We start from the raw sequence: 15,511 nt of genomic DNA, 5'->3' as shown, positions 1-15,511 counted from the left end.
TTACGGGAAAAGGACGTGAGGGCACGTGGCGCTTTCCCTCGGGCACACCTTGGCCTCAGCCCAGAAACTCGTGAGCCTGCCCTGCAGGCTCCATCCTCCCCGGTGGCCTCGCACGGCTCCAGAGAGTGGGGCGCCTCCCGTGAGGACCCCCGCCTGCCTCCTGGGCAGATGCTGAGTCCTCCTCCGAGCTGCCTGGGAAGGAGGTCGGCTGTGAGCCGCTGGCATCCTTGATGTGGAACTCGAGCCGCTGTCCCTGGGTCCTCGATGAGAAGCGGCAGCTTGGGGGGTCTCTGCAACAAGTTTCCGCGACCTAAACAACTGACTGCGTTTGAGGAAAGTAGGATCTTCCTCCTCAGCATTACCTCCTCAGGTTTCCCCAACCTCCTGCCGGGTCGGCGAGCCTGCAAAGCCCTCGGGGCAGCCTCTCCTCTGCGCCGAGCCAGCCTCGCAGCATTGGAAGTGCCTGTCGTCCTCGCGCCCCCGGGTCCGCCCCCCACCCCCACCGCCATGAGCTCCAGCATCACGTGTCTAGCACCAGCCGATGTTACTGACATTTGCTGCATGAAACGCCGACCCCGAGGCGTCAGCAACACAGCTGAGCCCGGAGCGCCTTCGCCCTCAAATCCTGCGGTGACTGGGCAGGCACGCTGGCTCTCTCCCCACGGCCCCTTCTATTTGGTTTTCTCCCCCTCCCAAATCCCAGGGTCAGTGAGGCATCCGGGCTGCATGCCGAACACCCCTTGGGCGCCCCCCGCTTTACGGTTCGTGAGTCGCCCTGGTGGTAGGTTTGCCTGGCAGTGGTTAGAGCAGCAAATCCTTAACAACAACGAAAGGTCTTGATGTTGGCAGTTGAAGCAGTGGTTCTCGGGCTTTAGTGCACTACACCTGCTCACTGACATGCACAGAACCGGATGTCAATTTTTTTTTATTGAAATGATAATGTCCATTTTAATGTGTACAATTCAGTGTTTTTAGTATTTTAACCCTCACCACTACCTAATTCCAGAGCATCCTCATGACCACAAAAAGAAACCCCGTCACCATTAGTCGGTCACTCCCCCGCCCCAGCCCCCAGCCCCCGGCAACCACTAACCTGCCTTCTGTCTGCAGATTTGCCTGCTCTGGACAGCTCCTTTCTGTCGGGCCTCTTCCACTTACACCACGTTTTCAACATCCATCCGTGCTGTGTCCTGTGTCCGCACTTCATTCCTTTTTGTGGTTGATGGTGTCCCGGTATGTAGATGGAGCAAGTTTACGTATCCATTGGTCAGCTGACGGACAGCTGTGTTGTTCCCACATTTTGGCTGCTGTGAATGTTCACGTACACGTTTTTGCGTGAACCTAGGCTTTCATTTCTCTTGGAATAACACTGCTGGATCCCATGGTAAGTCTATGTTTAACTTTTTGAGGAACTTCCCAGCTGTTCTCCACAGCAGCTGCACTATTTCACATTCCCGCCAGCAGCGGACGGGGGTCCTGAGTTCTCCACGCCCTTGCCGACACTCCTTTTTCCATGTGTTTGGTCGCAGCCGAGCTAATGGACGTAAAGTGGTACCAAGTCATTTTGATTGGCGTTTTCCTGATGACCGATCACACTGAGCATCTTTTCAAGTGTCTATTAGCCATTTTTGTATCTTTTCTGGAGAAGTCCTTCAAATCCTTTGCCCACGTTTTAATTGGGTTGTTTGTCTTTTTGTTTTTGAGTTGTAGGAGCTCTTTATATATTCTGGACACTAGACCCTTATCAGATATATGATTTGTAAATTTTTTCTCATCCCATGAGCTATCATTTCATTTTCTTGATAAGGTCCTTTAATGCACAAAAGAGTTTAAGTATGACAAAGCCCAGTTTATTTATTTTTCTTTTGTTGCTTATGCTTCTGTTGTAGTTCAGAAACCATTGCCTACTCCAAGGCCATGAAGATTTACTCCTGTGTTCTTCTAATCAGATTCTTCCGCTCCCCAGGGTTTGTTGTAATTGCTGTTGTTTGTTTGACTTTTCTGGACGAATTAGGCAAAGTCTGTATGTTTTTGTCTTGTGTGGCCACTGATATCTCTGTCCCATTAGCTTAATGGTCAGCAAGTGACTGGACAGAGATTCTCACATGCCTGGAACAAAAACAAACCAGTCTTTGCAGACAGGCCCTGTGTGTCAGGGCACCCTCAACACCCAGCAGGCCTGTCCCTTGCCTCCCCCTTTCGCCTCCTGCTTGTGCAGAGCTGCAGGTCCGCTGGGGGCGGGGCGGGGGGAGAGTGTAGGGCCTTCTCAGGTCTCTCCGGAGCGCGCACATGGCCCCAGGCGCGTGAGCAGCATTCTAGATTTCCAGCAGTGTGTTGGAGCATTTCCAAAGCGTCTCACTCCCCAGCCTCTTCTCCCAAGCTTTCTGGTTAGTCTATTTTTTGCCCCAACAATAATATTCATCCATTGCCTCAGCAAACATTTTCGTGTAAGTGATTTCCACAAACTGCCCGGGGGGCCACTTCAGCCCTGGGAGAGTCCCGAGTGAGGGGAGGTACAGGCAAGCCTTCTGACGGGCCTTTCGCGGGAGCCACCAGAAGGGTCCAAATAGTTATGGTTCCTCCTGAATCGGGTCCACTCCTCTTCCAGTACCAGTCCTGGTACCAGGAACGCAGGCTGTCATCTTCAAGGCGAATGCTGAACTGGGAAGCAGGTTAAATAAAATGCTAAGAGCTCACTTTTCTTCTTTGCGGTACGCGGGCCTCTCGCTGTTGTGGCCTCTCCCGCTGCGGAGCACAGGCTCTGGACGCGCAGGCTCAGCGGCCATGGCTCATGGGCCCAGCCGCTCCGTGGCATGTGGGATCCTCCTGGACCGGGGCACGAACCCGCGTCCCCCGCATCAGCAGGCGGACTCTCAACCACTGCGCCACCAGGGAAGCCCTCAGCTGTTTTTACTCAAGTGTTCCCCTGGCTGCTGCTACCCTTTGGTTACTGTCCAGAGTTCCAAAACAAGTTGATTCTGATGGTTTTTGCCGGTTTTCTCATTGCTTTAATGGGGGGATATTTGGGGGTCCTTACTGTGCAGTTTTCCAGTCCCTCAGAATTTTAAGTGTAGAGCCAGGAATATACTTTTTTTTGCAGGTTCTTTTGATAATTTTGGTGCTGTTGGCCCTCAGTCTACACTTTGAGAACCAAACTGGAACTGTCCCTCCCCTGCAGATTACTGCCTAGCCAATGTCTAAGATATACTCCCTGGTAAATGGGACTTTTGGAGTTTACGTCCCCGGATTGGTATTTGCCTGTTTTCTCTGCTCTGTCACTGTTGCCACGGTGCAGAGAAGTGCGTGGTGCCCCGTTGTGTTAACACGTCAAGGGGGGGCCATCCCCCCTTGAGCAGGATTTGGAGGAACAGAACCACCCTCCAGCGGCGTGGAAAAGACCCCACGGGAGTCTCTGCAAAGGACACAGTCATCAGTGTTACTTATGGACCCTTTTTGATGTGGTTCCTGAGTCAGGGACCCTGTTTCCAAACAGATACATAGACGTTAAGGGGTGACCCAGCTCTGGGCAGAGGAAGGAATGCCGGGTGCAATTGTGGGTAAATACGCCACAAAACTTTCAATGTCCACATTCAGGGCAAAAATGATTCTGTCCCAGTAACATATTTCGCGACGCGTCCTTTCAACAAGTGCCGAGCAAACCAACACATTTAGGAATTCTGGCTGCGGTCTGCGCACAAGCTACGATGAGATGCTCGTTAAGAAGAAGATGATCTCTTTTGTGAGGTTCTTGAACCCTGGTCAAAGAATAAAACAAGTAATCATTCCTGTGAGAAACTCACCTGGAATCTTACCTCTGCCCAGCATTCTTAAGAAGGCATCCGACAACGAATGCCGAAGCGTACGTGCCCACCAGCTAGTGTGGGTGACCCACGTTCAAAATATTGTAAAGAGGACCCGGGCTAGGAATCCCCACACTACAGAGGTAGTTCCCTCCCTTATGTTTGGAGCTGTGAGCTTCATTAAGCTTTGAGGCCACAGACCCCTTGAGGATCTGAGGATCCTCTATTAGAAACACGTGTACACAGGCAAGTTTGCGTCTAATTTTAGGAGGCTCAGAGACCCCTGAAGGATTCCCATGAACCTCTGGCTTAGAGAATCAAGGCAACCGAAGCACCGTGAGTTTCTCTGCATCAGCGCCTCCCAAACCCAGCTGTGCAGCAGAATTATCTGGAAGCTTTTAAAAAGCAAGACAAACCTGTTTTTATTAGGGACGTTTGTAAACGTACGTAAAAGCAGAGAGAAAGTATAATGGCCCCAGCGTTCCCATCACCGGGCTCCAGCAGCAGGTGAAGCGTTTTGTCTGCACCCCACCTTGAGAAAGATGTGCTTAACGAAGACCCAGACCTCATTTCACGTGAATACCTCACTGTGGGCCCCTAAGGGGCTGAAACGCCCTGTTTTTCAGGAGTGCAGTACTAGTCTCATGCCTTCAAGAAGGCTTTAAAACCATAGGTAGTGCTGGGATTTTCTTATTTACTCTTTACGTGTCTCTTTATAGCTGGTTCCCTCTAATCCGAATCCGAACAACGTCCACAGGCTGCTCCGGCAGCTTGGCTGACGCTTCTGAAGGATCAACACATCCGTAGCAGCCCCCTCCCCCGGCCTCACTTGTTAACCAGCCGGAAACCCCCCAGGTCTGGCCTTGCCATCATCTCCTGAGGCAGCATCTCCAGGGCGGCCCGCCCTCCTCCCTCGTGCTGTCCCGCGTTGGCCTCGTCCCTAGTCTCCAGTCAAGAAATTAAGGCGGGTCCCTTGTAAGCGGGGCCTGCTGGAAAGCTGAGGGGCGGGCTCCTGGGACCACCTGCAGGCGTCAGGGATGCAGCAGAGAAGAACCGAGCGGCTGGGCCGATGGAGCCCTTGGTTTGGTTCGCTCCCCAAGCCCCAAGGTCATGCGTGGGCGGGGGTGTCCCAGAGCTCCCGGCCGGTCTACGGCCTAACGCGCGCTCCCTTCCTTCGCAGGCCCAGCCTCCGGACCCTGGTGTGGCGCATGGGGCCATGGCCCTGCTCCCCGGGCCCGCGGAGCCCCCGGGCACCGAGCCCCCGGTTGGCGGCGGCGGCGGCGGCGGCGGCAGCGGCGGCGTTGGCGGGGCCCGCGCCCGGCACGTCATCATCAACGTGGGAGGCTGCAGGGTGCGCCTGGCCTGGGCCGCGCTGGCCCGCTGTCCCCTGGCGCGCCTCGAGCGCCTCCGCGCCTGCCGCGGCCACGACGAGCTGCTGCGCGTGTGCGACGACTACGACGTGAGCCGCGACGAGTTCTTCTTCGACCGCAGTCCGTGCGCCTTCCGCGCCATCGTGGCGCTGCTGCGCGCCGGGAAGCTGCGGCTGCTGCGCGGCGCGTGCGCCCTGGCCTTCCGCGACGAGCTGGCCTACTGGGGCATCGACGAGGCGCGCCTGGAGCGCTGCTGCCTGCGCCGCCTGCGCCGCCGCGAGGAGGAGGCCGCCGAGGCGCGCGCGGGGCCGGCGGAGCGCGGGGGCCCCGGCAGCCCGGCCTGCGCCCCTGGGTCCGGCGGCGGGCGGCTGGCGCGCGGCCGGCGGCGCCTGCGCGACGTGCTGGACGACCCGCGCTCGGGCCCGGCCGGCAAGCTCTTCGCCTGCGTGTCCGTGGCCTTCGTGGCCGTCACGGCGGTCGGCCTCTGCCTCAGCACCATGCCCGACATCCGCGCCGAGGAGGAGAGGGTGAGCGCGGGGCCGGGATGACGGGGCCAGGCAGGGCTGGGGGCGGCTGGGCCGGAACTGGGGAGGGGCGGCGGCAGCTGGGCCGTGGGGCGCCCGCTGGGTGGTGGTCTTAGGCACCGCGACCCCGTTGGTCGCTGAAACTGCAGGCCCTGGGCCTCCCTGCACCCGCCCAGGGCAGGTTTGCTGGGAGTGAGCCCCCGGCGCGGCTGCCCCATCAGGCCGCCCACTGCGCTGCCAGCAGAGGCTCCAAATTCCAGCCGATTTCAAGAACTCGGCGAGGCTGCCGGGCCAGCGGGCCTTCTCGCTGAACCGCTCTGACGGCCAGGCCTTGAGGCTTGGACAGCTTGGAGTTAAAACACACAGTCTAGAGAGTGCTGTGCTCTAAACTCAAGTCCCGTCGTCCTGGACCACAGGGACAGGACCTCTGAATTCTTCCAGGCGCCCAGCTCTGGCACACCCAGGGCCGGCTTTGTGGAGGTCCTGGGGCTCGTTTCTGAGCAGACAGTAGACTTCCTGCCCCCTCTGTTGTCCCGTGAGGCAGCGGGCAGAAGTGTCATCCTGGGATCAGCATGTCACCCAGAGCTCAGCAGCGTTTGTGCGATGTGCACACTGCGGAATGTCTCGGAAACACTCGGGGAAGGCCTGAGTGGGTGTCGTCCGGGTCGGGCTTAGACGAGAGGAGGTGCTGCAGTATTTGAAGGATGTGGCTTCGTGTTGCCCTCAAAGCATTGCCTGTGTTTTCTCACGGGGTGGCAGGGGCGTCCTGCCTTAACCTCCCCAGCTCCAGCTTCCAGGGGTGGCAGAGGCTCGGACTTGAACCCCACAGCCCCAGGCAGAGCAGGGCAGAGCTCATGTCAGCCTCTCAGTGAGAGCCCCTCCGCAGTCCGGGGTGGAGCCCGAGCTCCCTGCCATCAGCTCATTATTCAGAGACACGGAGCTCTGTTCTCCTGGAACATTAGCTGTGAGCCGTCTTGACCACGAGCCTGGTGATCCTGACTGCAGATTAGATTTAAATGTAAATTTTAGGAAATTGGTTTGGCTTCTCCTTCATCGTGTGGGTGTCTGACTCCTGAGCTGTCATTTCCAGTTGTCTTAACCAGGCCCCAGCTGGGGATTCTGTTTGGAAAGACACTTGACGTGTTTGGACTTCCTCAGTAGCAGTAACTCCATACAGTCCGAGGAGGGAAATCACTTACACAGGAATCAGGGAACAGAAGTTAGGGCTGTGCCAACCAATGACAGCGTCACCAGAGGTTGAGCTGACCCTGAGAATCCTCTAGGCGTCATCTGGTCCCCACGTCACCTGCCATTCACGTCCGTCACCCACCTCTTCCCCATTTCCAGAAACACTGCTTCACACCACCCAGGTGCTGTCTGACCACATCAGTCGTCAGATTAGGAAGTAAGGACCCCAGTGTTGGTGAGCACGTGGTGAGTGTGGCCATGTGCTCGTGAGGGGTGCTTACGAAGCCCTGGCCCGCTGCACACAGTAGGTGCTGTCACTGCCACAGGAAGGAAGAAGTTTTATGTTTCATCAACTGTGTGTGTGTGGTAAAAAACCCCATGAAATTCACCGTCTTAGCCATTTTTATGTGCAGTTCAGTGGCGTTCAGTACATTCACAGTGCTGTGCAACCATCACCACCCTCTGTCCCTAGAAATCTTTCATCTTCCCAAACTGAAGCTTTGTCCCCATTAAACACTAACTCCCCAGCCCCTGGAACCCAGCCTGTACCTTCTGCCTCTGTGAATGCAGCTCCTTCAGGGACTCATTTAAGTGGAATCCCACAGGCAGCATCTTTCTGTGACTGTCTTGTTTCACTGAGCACAGTGTCCTCTGGGTTCACCCGTGATGCAGCAGGTGTCAGACCCCTTCCTGTTTAGGGGCTGAGTACCTCTCCCGTGTATGTATCACCTCACCTTGTTCATCCGTCATCCGCCCGTGGACACTTGGGTCGCTTCCTCCCTTTGCTGTTGGGAATAACGCTGCTGTGGACGCGGCACAAACATCTGGTGAGTCCCTGCCCTCGGTTCTTTGGGGTTTATCCCAGGAGTGCACTAGCTGGATTCTGTGTTTACTTTTGCGGGGAGCCTCCCTGCTGTCCCCTGCAGCTGCACCCTTGATGGTCCGACCACGGAAGTTTCCAGGCACGAGGCATCAGGGATGGAGGGCATGGAATCCTTCATTATTTTCTTGTTTGTTGGGGTTTTTCCAGTAGAAATTTTTATTTTATTTTATTTACTTATTTATTGGCTGTATTGGGTCTTTGTTGCTACACATGGACTTTCTGTAGTTGCCGCGAGCAGGGGCTACTCTTCATTGCGGTGCGCAGGCTTCTCATTGCGGTGGCTTCTCTTGTAGTGCAGCACGGGCTCTAGAGCGCAGGCTCAGTAGTTGTGGCGCACGGGCTTAGTTGCTCCGCGGCATGTGGGATCTTCCCAGACCAGGGATCGAACCTGTGTCTCCTGCATTGGCAGGCGGATTCTTAACCAGTGCGCCACCAGGGAAGCCCTCCAGTAGAATTTAGCTTGAAAGGCACAAGGCTGAAGCATTATCTCTGTGTGATCTCTGATTTTAATTAAGTGGCTAAAGAACTCCTTTGTGAGATTTCAGGTCTTCTCTTGAAGGCTGCAGAAAGCATCCTCTGAGAGGCACAGCACCGACAGCTCCGTGGGCCTGAGGTCCTCATCCTCCATCAGTGACAAGCAGGGACGCTTCCCCAACGCGCCCACATTCTAGTTAGCACTCCAGTTAAATGCACCCAATTCCCTCCTGAAAAACGACCTTGGGGGAGCAGGGAGTGTCATGAAGAATCAGGGGTGAGCTGGTGCGGCTCCCTTTTCATCAGTCTGTCTGGTGACATCTCTTGTCATCTCTGGCAGCATTGGCATCGGTGGTTATTTTTGTGTGTAGGTGCAGAAAAGCATCAAGGGAGAAAAAAGATTATTATCCTCCATTATTCAGGGACTCAGAGGAAAGTTGATTCCTGCTGCCGATCCCTGAAATACCCCTTGAGTGGCCAGGCCCCCGCCTGGGCTGGAAGGAGGCCCCCACTGCACAGAAATCCCGGCCCCCGGCTCCAGTGTGGCCGGGACGCGGCCTTTGGGCACAGGGACCAGCTCCCTTTGCCTTCTTGTCTTGGCCCCAGGACAGACTCTGCAGCCAGACATCCAGGTCCCCTCTGGCTGGTGACGTGGCCTGAGCCCCAGGGTGGCTGGCAGAGCTGCGCAAAGTCCCTGTGCCCCGAGGCCGCGCAGGCACCGTGTGCTTGTGGGTGGGCTCCCTGCGGTCCGCCCTCCCCTGGAATCCAGGCTCTTGCTGTCCAGCGCTGCCCCTGTGTCTCCTCGGTGCCCTGGTAGTCCCTGTGCCCGGTGGTGGCTCTGTCCAGAATTTGCTCTCACGCGCTGTAACTGAGTGAGAGCTAGGTCTCCGCTTTTCACGGTTTATAGGAAGAAGGATGGTAAGAGCATACCTGCGGGACGAATCTTGAGGACGTTTTGCCGAATGAAACAAGCCAACTGACCGTTCAGTAGGACAAATCCCGTCTGATTCCACTCACATGAGGCACTTAGAGCCATCAGATCCGTGGAGTCGGAGTGTGGACGGGCCGGGTGGGGGCCGCAGTGATCCGCAGGGCGCAGCCCGTCCCAAGTCAAAGCAGCTGGGGCTCCGGTGCGTCCGACCCTCGGCCAGGCGGGTCCCAGGACCCCCCCTCACGCTTAGCGAGAGCAGGGCAGCCCCGGGCCGAGCAGACCCGGCATGGCTGCAGCAGGAAAGGCCACAGGGCCCACAGCCACACCGGGACTCCTTGCTGCCTCTTGCGCCCCCGTCGAGGTGCGGGGGGGGGCCCCGGGCAGAGCCGCCCCTCCGACTCCATGGCGTTCGGTGTCCAGGTCAGCGCGCGGGTGGGGGCCGGGTCCCCAGGAGCGTCTGTGGGGCAGCCCAGGGCTGGGCTCGGCCTCGGGGTGGGACCCACGGGACCCTCACGGCCCGTCCTCTGGCTCCTGCCGTTCTGAAGGTGACACGGTGAGCAGTTAGGCCTGCTCCTTGTTCGCGGTGGGGCCTTGACGGCTACGGCTCCACCGTGGACCGCGTGTGTCCCCTGCTGCCGTGAAATAAACCACCACGACTGCCTCATGAAACAGCACGACTCGCCCTTGAGGTCCCGGTGGGACCCGGGCCTCACGTCCAGGGCTGGTTCCTGCGGAGGCTCCGGGGGGCCTGTCCCCTTCCCTCATCCCTCGGCCCCTCCTCTGTCCTCCCAGCACGTCGCCTGGTTCTCCTCTCCCACCACCGTCCCCTCCTCGTGATGGGCTGGAAGGACCCTGTGACGACACTGGCCCCGTAAGCAGGATGCTCCCGGCTCCGGCCTCGCCATCATCCCACCCTCCATAGTCCCTTCTGCCATCAGAGGCGACACAGCCGTGGGCCCGAGGACCAGGATGTGGACGTCTTCCAGGCATTATGTGGCCGACCACCGTCATGAAAACACTCGAGGGTGAGACTCCTGCTGCGTGTCCCCAGGTCCCTGCCCCGGTCGGGGCCACGCTGGCGCTGCCCAGGGAGCTGTCTCCCTCCTGCACTGAGGTCTCAGCCAGGAGCCCCTTCCAGCGCTCAGCTCTGCCCTCGTGGACGCCTGTCCTCACCCTTCCGTGTCGTGTTCATAACCTCAGGCCCAGCAGACGTAAGGATCCCGCCCGTCCGAGGGCTTCCGAGGGTTCGAAACCCCAGGTGACATCGGAGTTGTCCATGCAGAATCTCCAGGCCCGGACGCTGGTTTTGCCTTGGAGATGAAGACAGGTGTTTGCAGGGCGAGAAGCTGGCCAGCGGGAGAAAAGGAGACCGCCACCCGGAAGCCCCATGGAACGCACACCAGCCCTGAGTTATCTTAGCACAGCGTTCGCGGTGTGTCGGCAACAGCTCTTAGGAGCGTTGCTGTGGCGTCTCGGGCGTTCACCGGGTCAGGAGCACAAAGAAGGACCGGTGTCCCCCCCAGACTTCTGGGGCTGTGGCTGCTCTTGCCTCCGCTTGTAGGACCCAGGGGCAGGGGCTGGGGGCGTGCACGCGAGACCCGCTCTGTCCTGCCCCGGGAGGGCCCCGCGGAGTGGGCTCAGTCCCCAGTGTCTGGTCCACGGTGGGACCATCCATGCAGGAAGGAAAGGCTCCCTGGCACCCAGCGGGTCTCGTGACCAGGCCTCAGGGCTGTCTGCTCAACAGTCCCTCCTTGTCTGCAGAGATGAGATTAGTAACACCAAACCCCTAAACACCGTGGCCACAGAAAGTTACCGTGCCTCCTCTGACCCCAAGAGTGCATTCTGAGCTAACGCACTGCCTGGTTCCTGGGAGAAACGATCACAGCGGTCAGCACCCCGAGATGCCCCCCGTCTCATTACCGGGCTGGACAGTCTCCCCTTGGCACGCGAGCAGAAGTTTTAATGCCAGGCTCAGAGGGAGAGGGAGGGGTCTGTGCCCCCCGACCCGGTGAGGTGAGGCGGGGGGCCAGTGCTGGAGGGACGCCCCCCAGCTCCTGCAGACGGCGAGGCAGCCCCAGCTCCAGGGCTGACCCCAGACCCCACCTACAAGTCGCTGTGGGAGCCCCAAGCCAGACAGGAGGCGAGGCCCCTGACCCGCTGCCTCAGGGGGCTCCAGTGGGCCTCTGGCCTCACTCCTAGGGTACTGGGGGCTCTGTGAAGGAGACAGAGCGTTTCTCCAGCCCTCCCCACCCCACCCCCCACCGGGCACCACGCAGGCCCAGGGCCTGGGCACCAGGCCATGCCAGAGCCCACGATTGCTGCAGGATAATCCAACCTCCTGAGGCTGTGTCGGGCGTGGTTAGGTGACCACGGGGCCAGGTCGTCCCATCGGGGCCCTCCCCGTGCTGGAAGCCACCCCGTGGCGCCAGCCCAGCCATCAGATGCTGAGGACAGGCCTTTGGAACCGCTGGGGGGATGGGACAGGAGCCTTTGTTTCAGCAAACAGCTCGCAGATTCCTTCATGCGGTGGCGGCCCTCGTTGCCTGGAGACGGTGCAGAGCTTGGCGGCGTCGGGACGGGCTGCGAACCGGCCTGGGGGGAACAGCGCGTCCTCACGCAGGCTGCGCTCAGAGCCAGCACTCCCTTCCCGCGGAGGCTGGTGTTTGGCTTGCGAGTCGAGTTTTTCCTTTAAGCCCATATGATTCAATCAAGACCCACATAATTAGTTACGGATTTCACGACTGGGGCTTCAAGTACTGAATTCACTAAGACACTTGGCGACAGCTTCGGAAGCTGGCGACGGGCTTCTGCTGCGTGTGGGCACAGACACACGCGTCGAGTTTGCCAGCCTGGAGCTGGGGTGAGAGCTTTGCTGCTTCCGACCTGTGTCAGTCAGGGTTCCCGGGAGAACTAACGGAACCAGCGCAGCGGGCTGTCTCTCGTGGTTCTCCCCTGTGGGACCCCTGGCCCACCGTGATGTGTGGAAGCACGGCACCGTCTGGTCACAGGCTCACAGCTGGAGGGATTTTGCCTCCGATGATTCGGCCTGGAGTCCCCCACCACCCGCCCCCGGCCTGCCTCGGATGATGTCAGGCCTTAGACTCTGAAGTGATTTAGACTTTGGGGGCTGTTGGATGGAATGCAGGGGAGAAGGACATGAACTGGCGGCGGTGGGGTGCAGAGTGCTACCGGCTGAATGTCATGTCCCCCAGATTCACATGCTGAATCCTAACGCCCAGTGTGTCGGGGCCGGGAGGCCTCTGGGGGCGACGAGGTCATGAGGGTGGAGCCCTCGCGATGGGATTAGTGTCCCCGTAACAGTGACCGCAGAGCTCCCCTGCCCCTTCGCCATGTGAGGACACAGTGAGAAGGTGCGTCCATGTACCAGGAGCAGGTCCTCAGCAGACACCGATTCTGCCTGGACCCCACGCGTCTGGCTCCAGAGCTGCGAAGGATGAACATCTGTTGTTTCAGCCCCAGCAGCAGCACAAACGGACTGCGCCGGCGGCAAAGGAGCCCCTGAGCCTGGGACCTGGGCTTCTTTCCAGCTCCTGGCACAGCGTCTCCCGTCCACGACGTGTAAGAATGCTGCATTTGGGCCGCTGCCACAGGGCCGGACCATGGGGCTCTCCCACCAGCATCCGCTGGGCACGGGGGCTGCACGTGACCTCCACCTCGTCCCAGGAGGCTCCGGTCCCCACCCAGCAGGGGAAGGTGGCTTCCCTGTGGAAACGCGGCCCATGACCCTCTGTGTCCCATCGTCACACGCATGCGAACGGACTGGTGGTGCTGTCCTGACCTGGTGGCCACAGGGCCCAGTGGAGCTGAAAGGAAAAAGGAAGGATGGAAACCGGCCAGCAGCCTCTGCTGACACAGCGGCCCTGGGGCTGCAGGGAGCGCCCCTGTGACCCCAGGGCCCCCAGGGACTGAGCTGGGAACAGAGGCTCCCAGGACCACTGAAAACGGGTAATAGGTTTGGCTGGTTTATTTTCTTGTTTGCAAAGATCTGATCCAGGAACCACCAAAATGTGGTGGCAGATATTCTGCTATGGCAGAACCTCATCTGAGAGCCAGCCGTTCCTGGGCCAGGTGCTAACCCTGATCGTCGTTCTCTTCTGTAAAATGAGGGTGGTGGCTTCAGGGCTGCTGGGAAAGGCGAGGCTTCGGCCCCTCCCCCTGACACGTCCCTTCTCCCCCCACCATGCCCCCACCACGCCACCCAGAATTGTAGTCCAAGGCCCCTAGCAGTCATTGGCCGCCACGCTGGAGGGACCACTGCCTGTTTTCAAGGGAGACCCTCTTACGAGGCTCTTAGAGGCACTGGAAACCGAGCAAGATGTGCCAGGGGATAAACATGAAGCTCGGGACACTTTCCTCTACTTTCCATGTAAATTTGGCAGGAAAAACGGGATTTTTGTTTTGAATTTGTGCTTTAGTCTGCGGGGAAAAAAAGACTTGTGCTCAAATGCCTAGAATAGAAGCTACAAGACTCTTTTTTTTTTTTAAGACAATTTTTTAGAGCAGTTTGAAGTTCACAGCAAAATTGAGAGGAAGGTACAGAGATTTCCCATATGCCCCCTGCACCACCACCCCCAGATGCACAGCCTCTCCCAGCATCAGCGTCCCCAGAGCGTGGACGTTTGTTACAAATGATGAACCTACGCCGACATGTCATAATCACTCAAAGCCCAGAGTTTACATGAGCGTCACTCTGGGTAGTGTACGTTCTGTGGGTTTGGACAAATGTGAAATGACATGAATCCGCCATAATAGCCTCACACAGAATCGTTCCACTGCCCTAAAAATCCCCTGTGCTCCTCCCCCCCGCCCCCGCCGCCGTATTCATCCCTCCCTCCCCTTCCCCAGGCCCTGGCACCACTGATCTTTTTACTTTCTCCATAGTTTTGCCTCTTCCAGAATGTCCTATAGTTGAAATCCTCTTCAGATTGGCTTCTTTGACTTAGTAATATGCATTTAAGGTTTCTGCATATTTTTTTCGTGGCTTGGTAGCGCATTCCTTTTTGGCCTTGAATGATGTTCCATTGTCTGAATGCGCCATAGTTTATCCATCACTGAAGGACTGAAGGGCATCTTTTGGTCGCTTCCATTTGGCAGTTATGAATAAAGCTGCTCTACGCATCTCTGTGCAGGTTTTTGTGTGAACGTGCGTTTTCGTTTCCTCTGGATAAATACCAAGGAGTGCGATTGCCGGATCGTCTGGTAAAACTATGTTTAGTTTTTTAAGGAAGCCCTAAAATGTCTTCCGAGGTGGCTGCACCATTTTTGCGTTCCCGCCAGCAGTGATGAGCGTTCCTGTGGCTCCACATCCTTGCCAGCCTTTCATGCTGTCAGTGCTCTGGGTTTTGGCCATGCTAACAGGTGTGGAGCGGTGTCTCCCACGCTAACAGGTGTGGAGCGGTGTCTCCCACGCTAATAGGTGTGGAGCGGTGTCTCCCACGCTAATAGGTGTGGAGCGGTGTCTCGTTGTTTTACCTTGCATTTCCCTGATGACATAGGATGTGGACCATCTTTTCACATGCTTATTTGCCATCTGTATGTTTTCTTTTTTTTTTGAATTTTATTTTATTTATTTTTTACACAGCAGGTTCTTACTATTTATCTATTTTATACACATCAGTGTATACATGTCAATCCCAATCTCCCAATTCGTCCCACCCCCCCCACCCCCACCCCCGCCACTTTCCCCCCTTGGTGTCCATACGTTTGTTCTTTACATCTGTGTCTCTATTTCTGCCCTGCAAACCGGTTCATCTGTACCATTTTTCTAGGTTCCATATATATGCGTTAATATACGATATTTGATTTTCTCTTTCTGACCTACTTCACTCTGTATGACAGTCTCTAGATCCATCCACATCTGTACAAATGACCCAGTTTCATTCCTTTTTATGGCTGAGTGATATTCCATTGTCTATATGTACCCCAACTTCTTTATCCATTTGTCTGTCGATGGGCATTTAGGTTGCTTCCATGACCTGGCTATTGTAAATAGTGCTGCAATGAACATTGGGGTGCATGTGTCTTTTTGAATTATGGTTTTCTCTGGGTATGTACCCAGTAGTGGGATTGCTGGGTCATATGGCAATTCTATATTTAGTGTTTTAAGGAACCTCCATACTGTTCTCCATAGTGGCTGTATCAATTTACATTCCCACCAACAGTGCAAGAGGGTTCCTTTTCTCCACACCCTCTCCAGCATTTGTTGTTTGTAGATTTTCTGATGATGCCCATTCTAACTGGTGTGAGGTGGTACCTCATTGTAGTTTCGATTTGCATTTCTCTAATAATTAGTGATGTTGAGCAGCTTTTCATGTGCTTCT

The 15,511-nt window shown here is 56.9% G+C and overlaps 1 protein-coding gene and 1 long non-coding RNA gene across 3 annotated transcripts in view; both read left to right on the top strand.

The window, feature by feature from the left end:
* KCNG2 (potassium voltage-gated channel modifier subfamily G member 2) overlaps positions 1–15,511 on the top strand; it is a 79,361-nt gene that overhangs the window by 35,225 nt on the left and 28,625 nt on the right. For both annotated transcript variants that reach the window (XM_067698770.1, XM_067698769.1), the window contains one exon: positions 4,981–5,697. In XM_067698770.1, the coding sequence (XP_067554871.1) occupies positions 5,017–5,697 (681 nt within the window). In that variant the 5' untranslated portion in view covers positions 4,981–5,016. The remainder of the gene's footprint in view (positions 1–4,980; positions 5,698–15,511) is intronic.
* On the top strand, positions 6,213–14,309 carry LOC137203169 (uncharacterized). Its single transcript, XR_010932959.1, has 2 exons — positions 6,213–10,195; positions 10,371–14,309. It is a non-coding gene; the product is annotated as an uncharacterized lncRNA (long non-coding RNA).

This window comes from Pseudorca crassidens, chromosome 12 (assembly GCF_039906515.1).
Source record: "Pseudorca crassidens isolate mPseCra1 chromosome 12, mPseCra1.hap1, whole genome shotgun sequence".
Lineage (NCBI taxonomy): Eukaryota > Metazoa > Chordata > Mammalia > Artiodactyla > Delphinidae > Pseudorca > Pseudorca crassidens.
This window is presented reverse-complemented; position numbering and strand designations above follow the sequence as displayed.